The sequence below is a fragment of the Pundamilia nyererei genome, unplaced genomic scaffold (assembly GCF_000239375.1).
Source record: "Pundamilia nyererei isolate P.nyererei 1_Seehausen unplaced genomic scaffold, PunNye1.0 scaffold00268, whole genome shotgun sequence".
Taxonomy (NCBI): Eukaryota; Metazoa; Chordata; class Actinopteri; order Cichliformes; family Cichlidae; genus Pundamilia; species Pundamilia nyererei.
The window spans coordinates 450279-474029 of record NW_005187669.1 but is presented as its reverse complement, the minus strand read 5'-3'; the positions used below and the strand labels follow the sequence as shown (position 1 = coordinate 474029).

Sequence of the window (23751 nt, the reverse complement as noted above, 5' to 3'; positions counted from 1 at the left end):
GCTTCAGTAACGGCGCTGATCTTAAATTCACAGACATAAAAACAGAAGAAGAGAAAAACAGAATAACCGTTTCATATCCAGGTCACACGTGTCGTAGTTTGAATGCTTACATTAGACGTTTTGTGACATCAGCAAAAGCTTCATTCACATGTTAAATCAGTTGACGCCACCATACTGTCGTTTAATTAAGGTTGAATTCTCGGAGCGTGGCTGCGTTCAGACTATGAGACGCACATCAGCCTTCGTCTACACTGATTTCGTGGAAGCGTCTCTCGACTGTGGTTCTGTCACAGGAATCGAACCAGGGCAACAGAGTGTGAGGGAGGCTCACACCTGACCTGCTCCGTCTGGTTAAAAGGAGCTTGGTTCGCTTTGCTTCTTGGTGCAGTTTGTTTGTGCAGCAGCCAATAAGAAGCATCGGGGTCAGACTTGGAAACACTTCGACGTGAGGGCGACTTTTTTGTCTTAAAGTTTGAGATAAAAATCTGTCTGAGAGCACGAGATGTTCAGGGTTTGTTCTGGTCTCATAAATAACTGCACCGAGTGACTCCGGTGAACAGATGATGTATTAAAAAGTAAAACTGCAGCAGAAAACAGTCGACTTCGTGCTTGCAGGAGCAAATATAATAATATTGGGTTTTTGTTGTGTGTTAGTTCTGCCAATGCCATGCACAGAAAGCGATGCTTGGGAGGGGCTCGATGTTTTTATTATGTGCTTCCAGAAGACAAAGAGGCAGCAGATTAGGCAGCTAACATGGAACTGCAATTAAGCACTGCACATTCATAAACACAAGCTGACAAATACAGAAGTGAAATGAACCAATAAACTTCAATTATCTCTGGTGGGCCTGACAGCAAGCGAATAACCAACTCGTCCGGTTTTAGGAGACTCGGTGAGTGAGGAGGCCAGAATATGACGTCTGTCTCGTGTTTCTGACCTTTCACATAATTTTGTGTAATTTGAAGCAGAATTTGGCAAAGTGCTGTTTGTCTGTTTCCGAGAGTTCATCGGGTTTCACCAGTTTTGTGCGTCAGCGATGCTTTTGGGAGCAAATATGCTTGTTTATGCAGTGCTGCCCTTGGGTTGCAGAGTAAGTGGAAATGTGATTTATGAAATCATATTTTAGGTTGTTTTAGGTGTTTTTTTTTCTATACCACCAATTCACAACAGACTTATCTCGTATTACCCCACAGTAATACAGAGAAAACCCACAACAATCAGACGACCCCCTATGACCAACCACTTGGCAACAGTAGGGAGAAAAAGCTCCCTTTTAAAAGGAAGAAACCCTGGGCTGAACCAGGCTCAGGGAGAGGCAGCTAAACTGACTGCTAACAAATAGCTTAAAAGCTGAACTCTGGATCCAGCTGCTGCTTAAACACTTAAACCCAGAAACTGCCCATCTGTCCATCTTCTTCTGCGGATCCAGTCCAAGGTCGCGGGTGGTTGGAGCCTATCCCAGCTGTCACAGATCGAGAGGTGGGGTTACATCCTGGACAGGTGGCCAATCAGTCACAGGGCAACCTGAAGCTGATGATCCAACAACCCAGCCATGCAGTCCTCAGAGGACACTTCCACCACCTCTGACTGAGGTAATGTTGGAGACTCTGACTGCTATTTGCTGTGTCGTGTTTGGTTTATGATGCTTCCTGATGCAAAATGTAATCTATTCATCACAAGCAAGACAGAGCCAGGAGACCCATCGTCATGCCTAAACACCTCAACTGCCTCCTTTCGATGTGGAGGAGTAGCGGGTCTACTCTGAGACCCTCTCGAATGACTGAACTCCTCACCCTCTCTCTAAGGGACAGGTCAGCCAGCCTTCAGATAAAGCTCATTTCTGTTGCTTGTATTTGCATTCTCGTTCTTTCAGTCGCTATCAAAACATGCGCCGTACTATAGATGAGGGTAGGAACATAGATTGACCAGTAAATCGATAGCTTCATGTATTTGCTCAGCTCTGTCTTCACCACGACGGACTGCAGACACCGTCGCAATCTGTCTGTGAATCTCTCGCTGCCCTCTCTCGTGAATAAGACCCAGAGATACTACCTTTCTCCACTTGGGGCGAAAGCTCATCACTGACCCAGAGTTAACATTCTGGCTGAGGACCACGGCCTCAGAACCACTTCAGCATGAGCTGGAGGACACCACCTGATGATGCAGAGCAACATCAGTCCTGGCGAAATCCACCACCCTCCAGGAAAAAGTCCAACTTATCGCAACAGGCGTCCAGGACTGTTGTTACAGGCCAAAACCTCCATGAAAAGTCCAAACTGAGTCCTTTCACACTGCAAAACCATCCAGTCGGACAGACTGGACCATTGTCCTAGCCCGTTCTGGCCAAAGTTGCACCTACTGCGATTGAGTATTGACTATTGATTTATTGATTAGCATTCAAATGTCTCAGTGAGTACAGAATAAAGATCTACCACAAAGCAAGAAAGCACGAGACAAGGCTAATCAAAGCATGTGCTTATTACGCCAACCCTTTTAACAAAAGATCTTTTAGCATGCAGCTCATGCTAATTATTATTCACCCACGGATTCACTTTTGGAGTGGCCTCTGGTGGACATCGGAGACACTGCGGTTTCTGGCTTCATCTTCAGGCTCTTGCTGGGAAAAGACGTATATAAGTACACATAATTTATACATGCAGCCCCAGCGTTGTGTGTTCTGCTAATTATGCGTGGTTTGGTTTCGTCTTGAACATTTTCTGTGAGCTTAGAGTTCCTCGGTGTAACCAGAATAAATCAGCGCTTCAGGTCGGTCTCAGAGGGTCAGCGTGCATTACACATGAAGCCGGCTGACTCTTGATTTGGGTTTAGACAGTTTTAATACCAGCGTGCAGTAAAGTAAATGCAGTTCAGTCTTGAGCTCAATTCAAACAAAGAATCAGTGAGTGCTGGATATTTGTCTCTCCCTGTAAGCATTCACTGAAGGCCAGACTTCAGCCTGTCAGGGGTCTTCTGAGGACACGGCGGTCCAGCCAAGCAATCTGTCAGAGCTGAGGCATCCGGGACAGGCGGCCATCAGTTAATTCAGGGAGGGGCGGCTGGGTGAGGGGAGGCCGCGGCAAATGTTCTCATGTTAAAGGGATTATCTGAGAACAGAGCCAGGGAAGCGTGGTGGGCTGGAGGGACTATATTTCACTGCGGTGGGATACAAACTGGTTCCTCTGCTTTGATGAGTGAAGGGTGTTTTTTTTGTTTTTCAAAAAAGTTCTCAGATTTTTAAAGGTCAGCACAACGGCGGCTTTTTAACCCGATTTCAGCCGTTTTTCTTTCATTCAAAGTTGGAGGAGACATATAAACCACCGACAGTGCTCACTAATCCCACCAAACCCAGACGTGTGTCATGGATGTGAACCTACAGTGAAGAAAAGCTGTCAATATCCATGCATGTCCTTCATGTTTAAATGCAGGTTTGGAGGGTTATGACCCCAAAACCAGACCGCACAATCTGATCCGCAGACGGAGAACAGAGGTCCAGCTTATCTGTTTCGTGTTTGTTTCATACAAAAAACATTTGGTAACTAATGTGGTTATGAAGCGGCTGTGATCAGATGCAGACTGGTGTTACCAGAAGCCTGTTTTTAAAGAAATGAACAACACCACTTTTGTTTATCTGCATCTAAATGGTGTCTGCACGGTGTCTGGACTGTCGCAGCCGTCGCCTCTCTGCTCGTCTCTGTCAGCGTCATAAACCTGAAATGCGATCACGTCTGCATCAGTTAGATGGATAAGAAAAGGACCCTGAAGCAACAGGTCAGGTGTGCAGTTTGTTTTTCTTTGATGTTTTAGAGGTTTCACAGGTTTTTGTTCTGTTGGGAAAAAAAAACCTTAACATAAACTTCTAAGAAGTTCACTGCAGCTGTCCACACGTCTCCATTGGCACAACTTCAACTGTCAATTCCTAAAAAACCAAACAATATGTAGACACATGAGCACAGGAAGTAGGAAGAAAGGTCCAGTAAGGCAGGAAGTCTAAAACCTGACTCAGACTTCAGCCAAGAGAATCTGAGATGTTTGAGTCTGAATCCCACCTGAATCAGAATCAGCTGATTATCCTTTAAAATAACTGCTATATTTAACAAAGCCTGCTATAAACACTTTCAGAGTTACTGACAGGGTTTATTTAGGCCCTCGAAGTACATCTGGGTGGGTCGAAATTCGGTGTTTTGTTTCTAATTCCAGCTTTTTGTTTTTGTTAATTGTCCCTTGGGGATAAATAAAGTTTTCTGATTCTGATTTTTTGAGTCGTCAGAAGTTTGCGAATCCAGGAGATCCAGAGGAAATCCTCAGGGCTGAAAAGCCTGCGACCAAACCGCGGTTACAGCGTCTCCGAGGGTCAGCATCTAAAGTTTCTGCTCAGCACGGTTTGTCTCTCTAACCTGCTTCAAGCCTCAGACGCATCATAGTCTGCATGAACCGCATTTCTAAGGATCGTATCTTACTGTTAGCTTGTTCTCTTTGTGACTGTTTGGCCAACTTGAATCACCCATGAACCAGCAGCAGTGGGTGGAGCCTAGTTAATCAAGCCTTTACCGGGCTCCACCCCCCCAGCGGCCCTGAGCCAGATGTGCAGTTAAGAAAATGAATGTGACCGGACCTGTTTGTCTGCGTCTTTTTTCACCAGCTCTAACATGGAAGATAGGATCGATGTTTGCCGGGTCTGAACATAATCATCAGAGAGAATGGACTTGTTTGCTTCTAGGGGCTACTTATAGTCCTTATCAATATCATTAAAACACTTGTAGGGACCCTGATAAGAGCTGCCAGTAAATGAAGTGCAGTGTGCCGGACAGATAGCGATCCCCTCCTTTTATGACTGCGGTTTAATGAGTTATTATCGTGTGTTCCTATTGAAAAAACGATGTATAATTAAATTATGTGTAATTGAAAGAAAATCCTGGATGAATTTTAAGCAGCGTTCCTTCTGATGTCGTATTTAAAGGCTCAGCGCTCGGCTCGCACGTGCAGGCTGTAAACTTCAGGAATCCAGGGAGGAGAAAACACAAAAAGCTGCAGTGACGCGTCTGCGAGCCGACAGCGGTGAATTATTTATTCTCATGTTGGAGGGATTATGGGGGAGGAGGGGGAGGAGCTCTGACAGTTAACAGAGGAGAGTCGTACTGTGGAGAGAAACGCTGTTTGTGCCGTTTTTTCTGATTGAATGGATATGAGAGGTGCGATGACTGTCAGCAGGTTGCCAGCCAGCGTGTTCGTGTGGATACTGACGTCTCCGTTTATGAGAGATCGCCACTGAAAAAATAGACCGACAGCTTAGAATGACAAATAAATACAGGACAGCTGCCACCTGGACTCAGAGTCGGACGTATCGTGCTCACAGACGCAGCAGAGGGAGGCTAAGTTACACTCTGAGGTCAGCGGGTCGCATGAGGTCATCGTCATGCACATGTTCGTGGAAACAAACCCCTCCCCCTGTCCCGCCTTCTCCTCACAGAGAGTTTAGAGGAACTCCACTTAAACAAAGTTCTCACAGTGATTGTCTGTGTAGATGCTGAAGGCGTTACAGGAGGGCAGGGGTGGGACTCGTTCCTCCACCTTTAGGCTGAAATTTGTTCCTTTATTGACTTTGGACAAAGTTTAGGCCTCAGCTTTTATTTTTATTATCAAAAGGCCATAAAACCAAACCACGACTTTAAAGACCGAACAGTCTGAATATAACGAGTCAGCCTTTACTTTGGTGTCATATCAGATATGTTTGAAAGAGTATTAAGAACAAAAACACTGTTTGGTCTAAGAATAAAGTGTAAATGTGGAGACTGGCGCAGGTTTAGCTCAGTGCGTTGGGCGGGCGACCACATGCCATACGGCTGACACAGGCCGGCCTGGGTTCGAGTCCTTTGCCGCAAGTCTTCCCCCTGCTCTCCCTGCACCTGCTCTCCTGTCCTTCCTTCACTGTGTCGGTCAAATAAGCTGAAAAAGGCCAAACAAAATGTGGAGACTAAATCTGTTGTTTCAGATCAAGCGGCTGCTCTACCCTCTACAAGCTGCCGTGTGCAGGTGAAAATATTTCTTTATATTTGACACCACAGGTGAAACTAAAACCTCAGAGGACTTTGAAGTTTGTGAGAGAGAAATGATTGAAGCAGTAACACGAGGGTCAGCGGCTCAGTGACCTGGTGATCAACACCGAGGGGGTCGCTCTGGCCTGTATTTGACTGTTTTCACCCCCCGGCCCGTCTGTGGATGCTCTCCTTGGTGTTGTTACCGTAGGAACATCAATATGACGCGATGAGAAAAGCACCGCCGGTCCTCTCTGACTCGTGGGGTCTCGTTGGGTCTGGCCGCTCCTACAGATTTGGATCTGCAGAGTTTGTGGAGGTCGGGTCGGCGCCTCAAGCTGTTTGCTGCGTTACATGTGGATCTACGGCGAGTCGGCACGCGGCCTCGTTTTTCAGCTCCTTTCTGACAGACGCACAGTTGGGATCCATCTCGTCCTCACGATACAAACGAGCGGACGCACGAACGAATGAACGGATGAATAAGCTGCCGGGGCCGAGCGATGCGTTTGCGTGCAGCCAGTCAGCAGCCAGGCGTGCGGATATGTAGGGCGATGCAGCGAGCAGGCAGCGACCGCGGGCACAAGCCGCGATGGGAGGGGTCTGTGGAGGGGTATAGGAAGAGCGATGGAGAGAGCGACGGGGTAAAGCGAGGAGAGATGTCCTCAGAATGACCCACATCAGCACCAGACAGCTTCACCCCCTCCCCCTCTCTCTTACTCTATATCTCCTCATGCTCGCTCGCTCTTTGCTGCGTAATCGGCTGAAAAAAGAAAGTGAGGGGAAAAAAAAGCAGAGGAACACGAGCGGGACGCCTGCACTCTAAAAACGCCCTCATGAAGGGTTCAGTAAGGGACCCGAGGGTTCCCCAACTCTGATGAATACAGGAAGTGTTTTTGTGATCTGCAACTTCATTAAACCCAAACCTCTGACCAAAACAGCCTTTCTGACGCCGTCACATGACTTGATGCTAACATGAGCTGAGTCTCACTGACACGGTAACCATCCTCACACCGGCACACGAAGCTGTCGGGAGGGGCGTTTTCCACTCGCCGTTTCCTGTCAGAGGTTTCCCCGTAACCACGGAGCCGCAGTGACGTCACCTGCTCACACCTGCACTTTGGCCCTTTTGGTCCGACCGCACTCCGAGGCACACTGCATCCTCATTGGCTGACGACTTCTGACTGACAGAGTGCTCACCAATAAGCAGCCGTTGGTTTCTGACTTTCACCATAAAATAAACGCGGGGATTTATCCTCCGGAGAGCCGAGGAAAAAACGTTAGTTTAACTCGTGTCGTGGTTCGTGTCCAGAGGACGTGACTGAGCAGGCTGAGGACACCGAGACTCTGTCAAACATGACAGCAAACATGTTCCAAAGTAACACATTACTGTAATCACATTACATTTTTCAGTAATACAGTAATGTAATGAGTCACAAAGCTCTTCAGTTATCTGCACACCGAGTCTCTTTCTGCATGCGCACTTCTGCTCCGATCAGCTGATGCGAGAGCCGTCATCCTTCCAAAATGACTACAAGAGCACGTGACACGAACATCAGGACAACTGAGCGATTGCAACGCAGCAGAGGCTTAGAGATAAAGTCACCTCGAGGTTCATACAACGTGAGCAAGCACTTGGCAACAGTAGGAAGGAAAAACTCCCTTTTAACAGGAAGAAACCTCCAGCTGTGACTAGTTGGGGTTATACACGTACAGAGGTGTACAAACACATAGTGAGAGAAGAAGAAACACCCAGTGCATCATGGGAATCCCCGGCAGCCTACATCTATTGCAGCATAACTAAGGGAGGATTCAGGGTCACCTGGTCCAGTCCTAACTATATGCTTTAGCAAAAAGGAAAGTTTGAACGCAAAAGTACTGAGTAAAAGTAACAAATTACTTTCTCTAGCAACTCACTCGGTAGATGATGCATTACTTTTGATAAAAGTACTAGTAGTAATAGATTACTTTCTTTGTACTAATGACCCCAGTAGCAGTGACACCCATGATTGTGCCTGACACGTGTGTGCGTCTCCGTTAGTGTTGCACTCATTGGTGGGAGTTGTGTGTTTGCAGCAGTGCAAACAGGAGCTGTTCATAATGAATTCAGCTAACTTTTAATGCCTGCTTGGCTTCCTCTGCGGAGGCTGCCAGCCTCAGAAAGCCTCGGCTCTAAAAGGGCCCTGCACGCTCTGCTGTGCTTCTACGTGCTCGTGTGTGAAGCTAACGCGGTGGGAAGCAGGACCGGTGTTTTTCAGAGTGTGCTCCCGAGACGGAGCGTGTGAGCGGAGCATTAAACGGGAGGTTTAGCCCCGTCGGCGGCGCTATAGATTCAAACACGTGCGTGGAAGTAGGTCAGTAGTGAAAGGGTTCTCGGCTGTCCTCGCACGGCCTCTGCTCGGCCCGTCACACCACTCGCGTCGACTCCAATTTTCTCTTCCTCGCCCCTCCTCCTCCCACTGCCCCCTTCCTCCTCCCCCTTCATCCCTTTCTCTCTGCCCCGATTAGGAGGGGAGCAGGTCCCACCCCTGGTTCAGACGGGTCTCCTGTAGGTTAACTCTTCCCGCTCCGAGTGAACTTTTATCTCTCTGCGAGGTTCCTCCTCGGCGGTCGGCTCGTGTTTTCACCGAGGCCTCTGCCAGACCACGTGCGGCGTGTAACTGGTGTTTTTGAGGGAGACCCGACGCCACAAAATGGGGCCAAGCTCGGCGCTGTGAAGGCAGGACATGAATCAGCCTTTTCTCCCCAAAGCTCGAGTTAAAAACAGAGGCCAAAAAAAATCTGGGAAATTAAGGAGAGAGGGAAACGGAGCCAGTGAACTTCCAGGAAGGCTGGATAAAACCCAGATCTGTGAACAAATGGTGTATTACCCAACCCGGCCAGCTTTACATGATTTACAGTAGAGGTTAGAGAGGGGCGGGTGGCTGAGCTCACACCGCCATCTGCTGGAAAGCAGCGGCAGCGCGAGGACAAGCCCCCCTTTAACCACACAGACGAGCCAAAATGCCCCATCACGGCTCCCAAAAATGTGGCACAAATTCACACCGAACCCGGACCGAGTGTAAGCAAAGATGTTTTCTGAAAGGCGCTGAAACGCCGAGCGATGAGGGCTAAAGCGAAGATGTAGAGGAGAATACAGTGGTTTGAATATCTGGAGGAGAACAGCGTGTTCCCAGGACTGGTTCGGCTGGTTTCTATGGTGCTGATGGTTTCTATGGTGGCGGTGTTTTTGGTGGCGGCGCTGAATACCTCGAATAATTGAGGCGGTTCAGCGAGGAGGGAAAACAGCGCCGCAAGTTAGAGAAGGAACAATCAGAGAACGCTGGACATGAATCTTTTTAGACGCAGACAGACACAGATATCGTAAAGCTCAAAGTGAACATACACGTGTGCTCGCACCGGTCACTTAACCGACTGTCAACACAGATATCTAATCAGCCAATCACATGACAGCAACTCATTTACTGGGATTAGAGTGTACAATATCCAGTAAGCGTCATATCTGTCTTATCGAGGTCAGAGGAGACAACCGAGGCCTGCACAAGAGCATCTCTCCGTGCACCACGTGTCCAATATGGAGGCGGATGAGCTACAGCAGCAGACAACCACACCGGCAACGCTCCTGTCGGCTCAGAGCAGGAAACTGAGGCTACAGCTCATACAGACTCAACAAAACTGGACACAGACCACCAGGAAACACTGCCCGGCTGCTTCCAAAAGGCCAACACACCACGTCATAAAGCTCCAGTCATCTCCAGCTGGTAACACTGGGAATCACCAAAAACCCACCGGTGGCCACCAGCACACTTCAGCCTGTGTCAGTTTGATCTGTCCGAACCTCACGAACATTAAAAAGGCCCAGTTTGGAGGAGCGTCTGTAACACTGGAGCGCACGGCATCAAGAATCAGCTTCAGACCACAGCAGCTACAAGGACCAGGAAAGCTGCTGCATCATGTGACTCCACAGTAGTTTATAACAGGTTTTTTCAGCGAATTGTCAGAAAACTAAAAAAAAAAAAAATCAGCTGACTCTGAGGAGGGGGTCAGGTGCGACTCACATCCAGGGCCGACGAGCACGTCGTCAATCTGAAACGAACGCTCATGTTGTCCTGCTGAAGTCTCTACATCAGTCACTCTGAGCCGTCACAGCAGCGCCGGTGCCAGTGCGACACCTGCTGGTGGTTTCAGGAATTTAAGAGAAATCCAGCAGCCTCACATGTTACTGCTGATTGCACATCTGCATGTGTTTCCACCAGAGTTCAGAGGATGTTTCATTAAAGGTGGTCTGATAAACCTGAGCTGCTCAGCCCGCGGTTCACGTCTGCAGGCTTCAGCTCACCGACTCCTTCCTGTTTCACAGCAGAACAAAACTAAAGAGAAAAACCTGAAATAAGATCAGAACGCCTTTCAGACGCCTCGACGTCCCTTGGGCAGGTCGATCCTGAGCCTCGGGGGCTCCACCTCCAACAGCCCCGCCTTCAGGTTTCAGCCTCCAGCTGGTGCATTACGGTGACATCAGCGAGGCCACGAAGGACCTTCAGAAAACACCAGTGCGGTTTTAAATGAGCCCTGGGAGCCGGTGTGAAAACACCCAAACCCAGAGTTTGTTTTTTAGTGGTCATGAGAGAGAAACACAACAAAGCTGTGTGTGTCTTTAAATGTTACAACAGGTCTTAGTTTTAACATCTGATAAAAACATGACGTCAAAATGTAGCGTTCGTCTTTATTTTAGGGTCTTTGTCCTCATCGGGCCGAGGAGCCAACACTGCGCCGAGACACCGAGCTGACCCGCGGGCCGGAGTAAAGATGCTGAAAGACCCGAGTGTGCCATCTATTGTAAATGATTTCTAAAAAACAAAAAACATCAAATGTTTGAAGAATTTATGGAGAAAAACTCCTTTTTTTAATTTAAAGGTAAATTACAGCAGTTACAGTTTCAGACATAATTTGAGAACAATATCTGAAAATGCAGTTAAATAAAACTACACTGAAAACTAAAAGTGCAGCAAGATGCTGTCAGTAAACATGAGCATCCAGGACCCACTCACATCTTTCTGAGATTTTCTTACATTTCCGAATGTTTTTCCTTTTTTATTCCTCGTTTCCGCTAAATGTGCCGGTTTTTTAACCTTCAGTAACACCAACACGCTGTCAGTTTTATTTACTCGAGACATTTTTTTGATCGTTTACATCTTTATAAGTTCGTTCAGAGGCACAAAGACTCGACTGTATTTGGAACATGAAGATAAAACGCATTCACACAAACATAAAACAGGAAAACAAACTCGTTTTTTCACTTTTTATTTTTTGCTTGCAGACAAAAAAAGATCCATGAAAGTCCAGATATAATAAATAAATTAACTACTAAAAACCGTCGACTATTAAAGCGATTTAAAGAAGAAGAGGACGAGTGGTTGAAAGGTTACAGAGAAGATTTTACTGCCCACCTCCACCTGCTGATTGTTCCTTGATGGTTGCATATCCTATCAGAGACCTACGAGGTTCCCTCACCACAGGAAGAGCACAGAAAAGCAAAATAAAAGCTTTTTCCCCACATATGAAAAGTTAAAAAGCTCCCGTAAGAACTGAGCCTGGTGGTTTATTGTCCCTAAAATATCGTCTTTAATTCGAGGAAACCTGAAAGATCTCGCTTAACTAGTTCACCCGTATTTGAGCTAATAAATGCAGTAATAACTATGTCTTCTTCTGCTGTTCCTCTTTGAAGCGATTCGCTGCCTGCGGTGGCGAACGCCGTCTGAAAGACATAATTATTTTCATGCATACAGTAAAGGAGAAACCTGTCGTCGAGTGTAAATGTCACAATCTTGCCGAGTTTGTAGCTTAACCGACTGAGGTAAAGTTGCCTGTTTCCTGAAGTAGAGCGCACCTGCCTGTGTGTGTTTGCTTTTTGGACGAGGAGACGAGGAGGCGGCGCTCGGGTTCAAACGTTTCTCAACTTCATCGGTTTGTAAAGTTCAGATTTTTTTTTTTTAAAAACTCAGAAAAAATCATCCGAGCAGCGAGTCTGTGTCCGCACAGCGTTAAAGGAAAAATCCACTTCCATCTGAACTTTTAGTTTTTGCTCTGTGACATGTCCGGTGATGTCCCTGTTCTGTCCGAGCGCTGAGCTGGATCACAGCTGTTTACCTGTTACCTCTCCAGTGTGTCTTGGCCACACCTCTGATAGGTGTTCGGGAGTCCGAGCCACCTCGGCTGCCTCCTTTCAGGGCGGTCAGGAGGCGACCGACCTGCGGTCACCACTCGCAGCCCGTCAGCAGGGGTCAGGGAACGCAGAGCATCTGGAAAACTGACAGACAAGCTGTCCCGTTCCTGCAGACAAACTTGGAGCGGCTTCTCACTCCCAGCCCGCTGATTCGTTGATTCGGGACCCAGCTGACCTGCGGCTGAAGACCAACCCAGTGGACCAACCCAGAGGTGGAGGCCATCGCTCAGCCCAGATCTTCCGTCCACTGAAGGGAACAAACCAAGCTCGCACTGCAGCCCTGCAGGGACCGGAGCTGCCCCGGAGGACGAGCTGGAGCAGCGCTCTGTAACCAGGATCAAACGGGATCGCTCCTCTAGCATCCTGGGATCTATGAGCGAGACCCACCTGAGGCTGAAACCCTCTGGACCAGCATCCGTCGAACACCATCCGTGGATGCTGGTGGTGTGAGCGGTGCAGTCGCGATGCAGGTAGTTTGATTAGAAGCTTCAAACCAGCGGTAAAAAGTTTCCGTCGGCACAGACGAGTAAACAACAGCGAGAATCAAAAATCTGTTTATGTCGAGGCGTGCTCGTCTGTGGTTACCCCGCAGAGGGTAAAACTGACCACGCTCTGAGTTTTAAAGTGGATTTTCCCGTTAACTGTGCGTCACGTGTTCTCTGGTTGTTTTGGTTCAAACTGAAATCATGTTGAAACTGAACCCGAACGCCTGAAAACAAAAACAGATTCAGCTTCCATTATATGTTTTATGTTGTTCAGACTTTAAGAAATCACCTGGAAAAATACAAAAGGTCTGCTGTGGGTCTCTTTCCAGCGCTGCGTTTGTCTTTATTTAAACAATCGTAGAAACAGAATGGCACTGATCGGAGCGGTTTTAAAAACCTCATCTTCAGAGGAGCCGAGTGTTTCAGGGCTGGAGGACGATCCCTACGGAAAAAACGTCCGGCGGTTCCTCCGTTATTCTGAAAAAAGTCCTTTTAATAAAGAGAAAACCATGCGAGGTCTGACCTCTGAGAAATGTCCTGGACTTCTGTCTTTATACAAACGCTGATTTCTTTTTAGTTCTGTATGAAAATCTGAGTAAAAGCCGAGTCGCTGTCAGAGTAAAAGCTTGTCGTTTGTACAGGAGCAGAGCTGAATCGCAGCGCCGTTCGGTCCCCGGCAGACTAAATCCACACGCTCCGTCCTCCGTCGCGGTGATTCTCAGCTGCACCGCGACCCAAAGCCTCCGAGGCTCCAACCCACCGCTCGACAAGCGAATGTCCATCTGACCTTACCGCAGCCATCTTTGGGTCCCGAACCACCAACCGAGAAACACCACATCCTCTGTCATCTCTGCGCGGGGGGAGCAACGATAAACCTGAGGAAGGACAGGTGGGGAGAGAAGAGAGGCAGGTAACTACGGAGAAACACGCCGGGTCATTCAGGATTCATCTTGTTATCCCAACAGTGTTACATGGAGGTGACTCAGGAAGTCAGCCCCAGGTTTGGTGAGATGGCTAACAGCACCTTCACCCGAGGCCAAGTTTGCAGCATCTGACCAATCAGAATCATGGACGTGCCTACGGTGCACTGACTACAGGGACCCACAGGAGGGCCGGCGCTGTACACACTGACTGTGCACTGACTACAGGGACCCACAGGAGGGCCGGCGCTGTACACACTGACTGTGCACTGACTACAGGGACCCACAGGAGGGCTGGCGCTGTACACACTGACTGTGCACTGACTACAGGGACCCACAGGAGGGTCGGCGCTGTACACACTGATTGTGCACTGACTACAGGGACCCACAGGAGGGTCGGCGCTGTACACACTGACTGTGCACTGACTGCACTGGATTCAGTTCAAAGCTCAGAAATCAAACAGAAACATGGAAATCTCCTGAACAACCACTGCAAAGTGGAGCAAACATCTGTGGCATAGCTGCAGTGTTAAAGACCGGGCCATGTAGTCTGTCTCCTGTTAACGACTATTATATGAATAAAGTTCAGTCTATTTGAAGTCAGGAGGCAAAGCTAGTAGAAGCAGAACTGCAGCACATGTCCCTGCAGAGAGCAGATTCAACCAATCAGGAGCTGTAATATCAGGCAGCTCCTCCTGTGCTGACAGGCTGTGGTTCTTATCTGTTTCTTATCTGTAGTTGGGTCGACTGAGGACAAAAGGTTACATGAAACAGAAACTGCTTCTACCTGCTCGTCGACTCACGCGTCTGCAAACTGTGCGGTAATTTTCCTGGTTTTAGTTTCTGCTGAATCTCTGGAAATAAAAAAGGAATAAAACTGAAAACCTTGCTCACCTGTCTGCTCACGTCTGCTCTTCTGCCTGAGGCTGTGATTGGCTGAAACCTTCAGATCCCTCCTGGATCTCTTCATCCTCCTCCTCCTCTTCTGCGTCCTTCTCGTCTTCCTCCACGCAGTCGTCGTCCGATGCCTCCTCTCCTTGTTCTTTCACCTCCATCTCTCCCTCGCTGTCTGCGTGCTCTGCCGTTGCCTCCTCCTCCTCTTCCTCATCCTCTTCCTCCGCCTCCTCATCACTGAAGAGCTCCGTGCCCTCCTCCGCCCTCCTGGCGGTCTCGGAGAACCAGTCTCTGACCTGCTCGTAGCTCATGCTGGACTTTGCCACCAGCTCGTCCAGGTCCTTCTCGCTCAGGGCTCGGTGCTTGAGGTAGTACTCCTTCAGAAAAGCCTTACCGGACTTCACCTGCAGGAAGAACAAGGATCACCTTCAGTCACTTATAATCCTCACATTTGCTACACAATGAGTCCAGGAGAGGCTGGACTGTGAAATGTGGACGATCCGGGGGTCGAACCAGCGCCCTGGTTGGCAGACGACCTGCTAAAATCCAGCTGAATACTCGAGTTCTCCAGCTGCTCTCCAGCAGTTCAGAGACAGGCTGTTGTACCGCCTCTCGCCCAACGATGGCTAGCCAAGTAGGAATTTTTCTTTTTTTTCTAAAAACGCACCTTGATGGCACCGTCGCCGCCCTGTGGAGAGCGCTTGCAGGGATACGGCCGGCGCGTCCTCCTGGACCAACCACGGAAACGCTTCCTTGACTTCTTCTGGCTCTTTGCGCCGCCGTTCAACGCCTCATCCACCTGGAACAAGAAAAAAAAAAACGTCAGATGTTACCAGGAGATGAAGCGTGGCGTTTGTGTTACATCACAAAAAAGGTTTCCTGCGCGCGCACCTTGCCGCTCTGGTAGAGGTAGTACCACTTCAGGTTGCTGTTCTTGCAGGCGTAGCGCGTGTCTCCGAACCAGTTTACGATGTACGTCCTCGGCAGCCCGCTCTCCTTCGCCATCTGGTCGTACTCCTCGGGCGTCGGCCACTGCGAGTGGACGAAGGCCTTCTTCAGGATGTGCAGCTGCTCCGGCGTCTTCTTCACCAACTTCCTGCTGATGGGAGGCGTGCCCTGTCGTTCCTGAGCAGAGGGCGAAGGCGCGGCGGCCGGTTTCGCCTTCTCATCGTCTCCCTCTGCGTCGCTGTCCTTCGACTGACCCACCGACGGTATTTTCCTCCTCTCTGTGAACCAGGCGTCTACTTCGCGCCTCGTCAGCTTCGTCTCCGCCCGCAGCCGGCTCAGCTCCTCGTCTGAGGGCGTGTCCGACTTCTGGAAGCTGGCCTCCAGCACGAGCAGCTGCTCCGGAGTCTTTTCCTTGAACTTCTGCGGCGTGAAGTCGGGGAAGGCGTGGCGGAATTTAATGCGGAGGTCGCTGGAGGACCCGGCTGAGCCCGGAGCGCCGGCAGAGGTTGGCGAGGAGTCGCTGGCGTCGTCGCTGGAGTCGATGACGATGGTGGAGGTGTTGTCGCTGTTGTTGCTATCGTTGATGCTGATGCCACCGCCGCTGCTCCTTCCTCCTCGGCCACCGCCGGCCGCGGCTCTGCCAGGCGTGGCCTGCGTCAGCAGCAGGCTGTGGTGGTCCTTGGAGTTCCTCTGGTTGTAGCGCGTGTCGCTGAACCACTTCTTTATCGCTCGCTTGGAGAGTTTGGTGACCTGCATGAGGCGTGAGATCTCCGCCTCGGTGGCGAACTGCCGCCGGCTGTAGCTCGCCTTCAGCTCTGCCAGCTGCTCTTTGGACTTCTTCGGCTTGCTTGTGGTCGAGTCCAGACCGAGCGACACGCCGGCCGACGAAGACGACATCTCGGCGTTCGATTCGGACGTAGAAGGCTCGGCGGCTTTGGGCTGGCTGCCGGGGACACCCGCGACCGTCAGTGTGATGGGAGAGGCGACGGGGACCGCGCCGCTGTTCCCGGCCACCTGAGTGAGGACGAGGCCCGGCTGACCGACGATCTGACACGTCTGGAAGATGTTCTGCAGGCCGTTCGTGGTGGCGGCGATGTTAGCGGGGATGACGGTGATGGTCTGAGGGATGGTCTGCACTGTGCCGTTAAACTTCTTCCTCCGCGCCTCCTCCACCTGCAGAGAGGAGCAGTAGAAGGTCAAAGGTAAGGTGTGACATCACCGACTTTCTAAAGTTATTAAAGTTGTGGGAGTTATTGTTTAGATGCTGCAGTGAAGATGTTTCTCAGAACTGCTCAAGTGCCTGCCTCAGGCTTCCTCAGAGCCACAGACTTATTCTACATCTACGAAACAACCAGAACGACTTCCTGTCAGGAAACTGAACCACAATCATCATCATCAGCCACAACACAATCTGACCGGGAGTCACGTGATCAGTGAGGCGGTGACGGCCTGTAAAAACCTGTTTTATAAAGCGACCCGACGAGTCTGGCAGCAGTTAATAAACACTCATTAACTGCAGTTCTTAAAAACTGGACCATGTTTGTGCTCAAGCACTTTTTTTAATGACCCAGGAAGAAGTTAATGATGTAGTTTCTACTCACACAGTGTGACACTCAACAGCACAATAATGTTTCCTGATGCTTTTCTCTGAGAGTATTTACTCATATTCTATCGCGATATTTCATTTTCCTATCGTTGCCTAACATTATACCGGTATTACCGTGAACGGTATAATATGGCCCAGCCCTAGCACCAACCTCCTCCGGCGTCCAGCTGACTCCGTGTTTGAGCCTCTGAGCAGAAAACCAGACTTTGATCTGCTCCTCGCTGAACTTGGTCTGAGACGAAAGGCCCACAATCTCCGACACCGAGGGATACGGAAACCTGCGACACAAAAAGCACACACACTGAAACGGCAGCGGGATTACACACCGAGAAACACGTCTGTGTGCTCGTGGAGCAAAGCAGTAACCTCCACCCGTCTGTGCTACCACCCAGCCTCCATCCAGCTGTGACTGATGCAGTAAATGCGGGTGTAGTAACCGGGCGGGTCGGTTTTCATATCATCAGGTGCACAGAGAAGTGCAGTAAAATAAGATAAAGCATGAGCGACAGCTGGCCTTTCAAAATAAGAGCGAGCCAACTGTCTGACAGTGATTAAATATACAAAAAGCTAAAATCAGTGGGCGGTTCCATGTGTGCGGCGCCCCTCAGGTGTACCTCGGGTGTGCTTACCTGTTGTAGGCGCTGACCAGCAGGACGTTGTTGTCCATGGCTGCGTTGTAGGTGGGGATGCTGCTGATGGGGATGAGGAGCTGCGTCTGCGTGCTGTTCTGCTGGCTCTGCAGGGCTGACAGAACCTGCGCCAGCGTCCCCGGAGGTAGCACGCCGCCACCAGCGGGGGAGGCCCCGCCTTTGATCTGCAGCACGTTGGGGCTGTTCACCACGATGCTCTGCGGCACGGCCTGGACCTGCAGCGGCGCGGTGACGGGGATGAGGCGAGGGGCGACAGCAGCGGGGGCCGTCGGCGCGGGCGACAGCGCAGGCGGCTCCTTGTCGTCATCCTCGTCGTCGCTTTCCACTTTGATGACATCGTCGACGGCCATCTTGTGCGCGGCGGTGAACTTCTTGGGCTCAGCTCGGCTCTTGTTCCTCATGATGGGCGTCTTGCTGAAGGCGATGCCTCTGCGCGCCGTGTCCTCCGCCTCGTCCTCCTCCACTTTGACGAAGCTGCCGTCGAAGGTCAGGTCGTTCACCGTCTGCTGGAAGATGGTCTCGTTGTTGCGCTTCACCATCGTCCGCGTGAAGTTGTCCTCGCCCGGGTGCAGCCGAGCGTTGTGGGCCAGCAGCGTGTCGTAGCTGGAAGCAGAGGATCATGGGTAAATAACACAAAAAAAGGAGATTCAGAACTCAAACTATGGTAAAGTCCACAGTGCTGATGCTCAGTTACAGATCATTTTTACATCTTGGCGTAAACGTCACTGAGTAGCAGCTTTCAGCCTGAAATTAGGGATTAAAACTGATTTTTTTAATCGTCTCTTTGTTGAGATTAAAAATCGCTCTTTCTGCTGTGTTTGTGTGTTTTTTTAAGGAAGTGAATGAAAGTTTTGTTTCCTTCTGCTTGCTGGGACAAGGACTGCTGCTGTGCATTTACAGGAGGTTTAAAAATGAAACATTAAAAATGGACGAGTGGAGCCATAATCGCTCTGTTGGCGTTTTTCTGTCTGAAGATGATGAACTTTGACACGTGTTGGTGTGTTGGGTGTTAGCAGTTACTCTAACCTGCCTTCAGGGCCTGGATCTGGACTGTTTTGGCTCTTAATCTTTCACATTTCTTTTTAAATAAACGCACTTCCTGTCAGGTGGTGTGAGCGTGGTACCTCTTGGTGTGGTAGTCACACTCCATGCAGACATAGGAGGTGTTGAGGACGACGTCGGGATGCTCCGTGTCCACGTGCATGGTGAACAGGTTGAGCTCCGACGTCTGGAAGCTGCAGTATTTGCACTCGTAGCCTCCCTCCGCTGCATTCAAGTCCAGGTAGGGGTCCGACGCCGCGACGTCACGCCTGCCGTCGGCCTCCTCTCCTCGCTCCTCCAGCAGGCCGGAAGCCTCTGAGGAGACGGTTGCCGCGCCGTTGCTGTCCTCTGGATCCGCCGCGCCTGTTACATCCTCCATCTCCTGGTCCGAGTCCACAGTTTCTCGGGGAGGAACCATGCAGGGGATGGTGGACTTCCTCCTGCTCGCCATCCTGAGTTTGGGTGAGCGCCGCGTTCAGCCGAGTGTTGGAGCCGACTCAGTTCAAGCCGTCCTGTCGTGGCTCCATAAAGGAGGAGGTCACCAGTCGAAAAGTTCCCTTCGCTGTCTTTAAACCCTGTGGCACAGAAATGCATCATTACTCAGAGCACATCCCCACGATCACGCCACCTGTTCTTTAAGATCACACATCAGCAGTTAACCCTTTAAAGCCGGTCGGAGCGGGCACGCTCCGTTTTGCGTAACTGTTTTTAAATCCCTGTAGAACCGGAACCATGTAAGCTAGCGCAGTCATTTTTTTGCATATGAAACCAGTGGAGTTGTACTTACATCTTATGCCATCAGCTTGTCCTAAGTCACAGTTTCCTTCCACATAAAGTTTTGCAAAAATTGCATAAAAAGCACTTGCAGGAACAAAAACGTAATATTCCAGAAACACGCTTTGCTGATCCGATCAGCTGTTCATAACACTTCCTACATTGAAAAAGACGTCAGTGCGAATTATCGCATGTCGGCCATGACCTGCCCGAAACCGGAAGTGACGTCATTTTCGCGGAAAATGTAGTTTTTTACTTGTAGGCCTTAAAAGCCTATACTGGTGTTTTTAAAAGTCATGTTTGACTTTATGCTTTTCTGAATAGTTGCTGGGATGCTTAGAACTCGAATTGCACAGCTGGAAATAGTTTATTTTATTTTGATGCTGTTTTCTCTGCAAATTTGCATCATAGGATTGTTTTTCGTTTTTTCTGCAGTGTATAAAAATTGGTGTATCACAAAAATAAAACTATGAAGACACTCAAAATAAATTTCCTGTTGTTGTAAACTATTGTTTGCAACTTCTTGTATTTAAAATTTCTCCAAGTAGAAATATATGTTAAAAAAAAAAAAAGATTTCCAATTTTTTGTAGTTTATTGCACTTTTTTGCATTTTATGTAGTTACTATGGACTTAATGCATAAATATTATTAGAATTTGGGCTATAACAGTTGTATTGATGTATAGCAACTTGAAATGCTCCCGAAAATGGCTCCACAGCATGTAAAAAAAATAATATAAGCTCTGGCGGACTTGGTTGTATAGTAGGTCTTAAAGGGTTAAATTATCACGTACGGGTCGCTCCACCTTCATCCTCCTTCATCGCTCTTGTCTGTCAGAGGCTTTGTATACAGTGAAGTCACATGTTTTTAAATGAACTGTGCAATTATTATGCTGTAAATGCTGAAACACGTTCATGCTGATGAAATCAGTTATTAACCTGTTCCAGCACCATCAGTGAATCCTTCCTATGATTGCTTGATCACGACCACGCTCAGTATCGTAAACTCAACGATCCATTTGTTAACACATCACACAAAAAAATGTCCGTTTACAGCAAAGATGGAGGGCGACAGCTTGTTATTCCGCAGCTCTGACTAGTTAACTAGCCTGTCTCAGAAGAGCAACTGCTCATGGTAGCCACAGGGCAACGAGGGCAACACAAACAGTGTCACGCCGCAGAAATCAGTCTGATTCTCAGAGGATACAAAAAAAAAAAAACCAGACACACAAAAAACAACAACAAATAATCTTTCTGTTGCTCCGAGTTGCAGGTCAGGAAGACGCCACCAGGGGGCAGCACATTGTCCTGTAAGCTATGGTGAAAAGTACGGCCAGCCTACGCTGACATGGTCTGTCCAACTTTGCAAACTGCTGGATTATATAATTTAACGAGGCTTTAGCTTACACTGACGACAGCAATAATTACTTAAACAAATATTTTGGGCATAAACAGCAAATGTATGAGCGTTAAATAGTTTAGTCACATGAACCTTCATAACTACAGCTACAGACAGCTTTGGTGTATGACAGCAGGATCCTTTAGATGATAAATTTAACTCCTAAAGTCTTCATCATTATTCTGTCATATTACATATCAGGTGTTACTGACCACGTGACAGTGTTTCTATTACCACTTAATTAACCCGCCGTCCCCGTACACAAACAAACTCAGAGGTGTTGAAGCCGTCTTGGTTGGGTCTGTCTCCTCAGCTGCTTTCTACAGTTTTGTTTATTAACTTAATAAAATCAGAAGTTGCCAATAGTCCCAGTTTTGGTTTAATTCGTTTTTTTACTAACATCGGTGAAAGGGGAGGAGCCTGAGTCAGTGTCAGCTGATGGCTTCTTCTTCTGTTTGTTTATGTCAGGCTCCTAGCTGCCTGACTTTGTTTGGGCAGAAACATGGTGACCCTAAAGATTTCATTTTCCTTTGAGCCGTGGATTTAGGGGCAATAACGCAGAGTATGCAGAAAGACACACGTGATTTTAAATACTGTAAACAAAACAACATAATTAAAATAGTGCCAGTGTGGGGGATGATCACAGGATCCTTTCCATGAGTAACAACTCTGACCACTAACCCTACAGCTCACTGTGGGACATCAGGGAGATATAAAAGAATAAAAGGAGTTTTCCACCAAAGCCAGTGTAACTTTGCTACTGTGCACCCTGGAGATGCGTCTGGTACAGTGGCAGACCTAAATAAACTTTTACTGCAGTATATCCTAATCTTATACTGCTGCTGTACTGCATTTCTGAGATAAATATTTGCACTTGTTGCTGCCCTACTTTGACTGTAGCCTCTACTTAATTAAGTCTGTGCTTTATTCCTTTGAAACAGCTGTAAACAGCTGATAGCTTCAGATCGGGATCATCGATTAGTCCAAAGTCCTCCTTTGTTTTCTTATTAATCATCGTATGATCCCTGGTGACCCTTCAGATGGGCCCAGGCCTTAGTTTGGGGACCGGTTTACAAACCGTTACCAGTACTACTTCAGTCAGAGATACATTTCCTGCAGGGAAGGTACTTCTGCTCAGCACTGATTGCAGTACTCAGTACCTTGCCTCGGCGGTGTGGGGGCTCGGTTCGTACTCGGTGTACTTCCTGCCCAGCACACACGTAAACATGTTAGAGCTCCACGAATATCTCCCCTGTCCTCACTGAACATCCTCCCGCTAACGTTAGCTAGCCCCGCCGCTCCGCGCTGTGCTAGCCGACGCTCCGCTGCTTGCAGCGGGCTCCAGCTGACGCAGCTAGCAGACTGCTGAGAGCCCGGGCGTGTTTACCTGCACTGTCGGTTTCCGTTTTCCTGCATGTCGGAGCGAACAGTTAGCTGTAGCCGTGTCTGTTGATACGCAGTCTTCCGCCTTTTGCTTGATTTCACCGCGGCTCCCATCTGCTTCAGCCGGACACAGAGCCGCTCCAGCGGCCGGGGAACATGCTAACTACCGCCGGCTAGCTCCGGTTTGGGCCGGTCGCCGCTCCGACTCGCATTGCTCGCTGTCGCGCTTTGTTAATGAGACGGACCGTTTAAGTGAAAAGGGTCCGATAGTTCACCGAATCTGACGATGGCCATTTTTCATACCGCCACTACAAGCGAGCAACGGCCGAGAAATGTATCCGGTTTGAGCTTTTCGCAATAAGAGCATCAACGCAAACACGAGAAACGCCAGTGACATGAACTGTGTGGGTAACTGTGTAATTGACACACTCACAGCTGTAGTTGAAGTCAACAACCACAGCGACGAAACAAATTAAATTACACTAATTACATCTCACAAAACCTACAACCTGCGGTGCTGCTCTTACATATCACTAATAGTATTAGAAATATTTCATTTAAAAATGATCCTTTGTAATTTTTTATTTTAAATTTCAGTTAGTGTAATAATGTTTAGGATGTGGGTTTGAATCCTCTGAGCTTTTCTGTGTGGAAGTTATCTCCAGGTACTCCGGCTTCCTCTCACAGTCCAAAGCGTTTAGGATACCTGGTGATTCTACGTGGACTGAGTGAGTGAACGGTCGTCTGTCTGTGTTAGCCCCCTGACAGCCTGGTTACCCGTCCAGGTGCACCCCGCTTCTCGCCCTGCGGTAGCCGGCACAGGCTCCAGCCCTGGGTGGTGTTTTCTTCCAAGTAAAAACAATAAGTTTGTTTTACAGCGTTTCATATTCTGGGATGTGTTCAGTCAAAATAAAAGTACACGCAAGCGCAATGTAGATGAAAGGAAACTAAGAAAATATATTTAAATGAAAGCTAATGACGATCACTTATCAGCACTCAGCTCACCGTGGCATCGACAAACCACTAACAATGTATAAAAAGACTTTATTTTGAAGAAAGCGGAAGCGTCTGTCAGCGTGCTGAGGTCAGTGTGTGACATACATTAATTATTTTTTATTTTTTAAATATACACACACACACATATATGAGCATGGAGGGCACGAGCAGAGCCTTTGTGGTTACGTCACATGGCTGCGCTCCGACTTTCAGAGTAAAAGTACCATCACACACACACAGGAGAGAAAATCCACCATCACACACTGAACTCTAGCCTTACTTACAAATCACTAATATCATTTATTTTATTTAATACTAACGGATTCATGTGAGAAACTGAAAGAAGCTCTTTGAGTCTGAAGCCCTTGAAACTGTTTCCAGCTCTCTGCAAACACTCAGATAC

At 48.6% G+C, this 23751-nt stretch overlaps 1 protein-coding gene across 1 annotated transcript; it reads right to left on the bottom strand.

Moving 5' to 3' along the window:
• Positions 1-11346: 11346 nt before the first annotated feature.
• On the bottom strand, positions 11347-22703 carry LOC102204073 (zinc fingers and homeoboxes protein 1-like). The gene is made up of 8 exons (XM_005750314.1): positions 22357-22703; positions 18881-19372; positions 17736-18359; positions 17258-17384; positions 15444-16673; positions 15220-15351; positions 14553-14956; positions 11347-13613 (listed from the first exon to the last, which is right to left on the bottom strand). Exons 2-7 carry the CDS (start codon positions 19246-19248, stop codon positions 14561-14563), a joined length of 2877 nt encoding a protein of 958 aa, XP_005750371.1. The 5' UTR covers positions 19249-19372; positions 22357-22703; the 3' UTR covers positions 11347-13613; positions 14553-14560.
• Positions 22704-23751: the final 1048 nt, after the last annotated feature.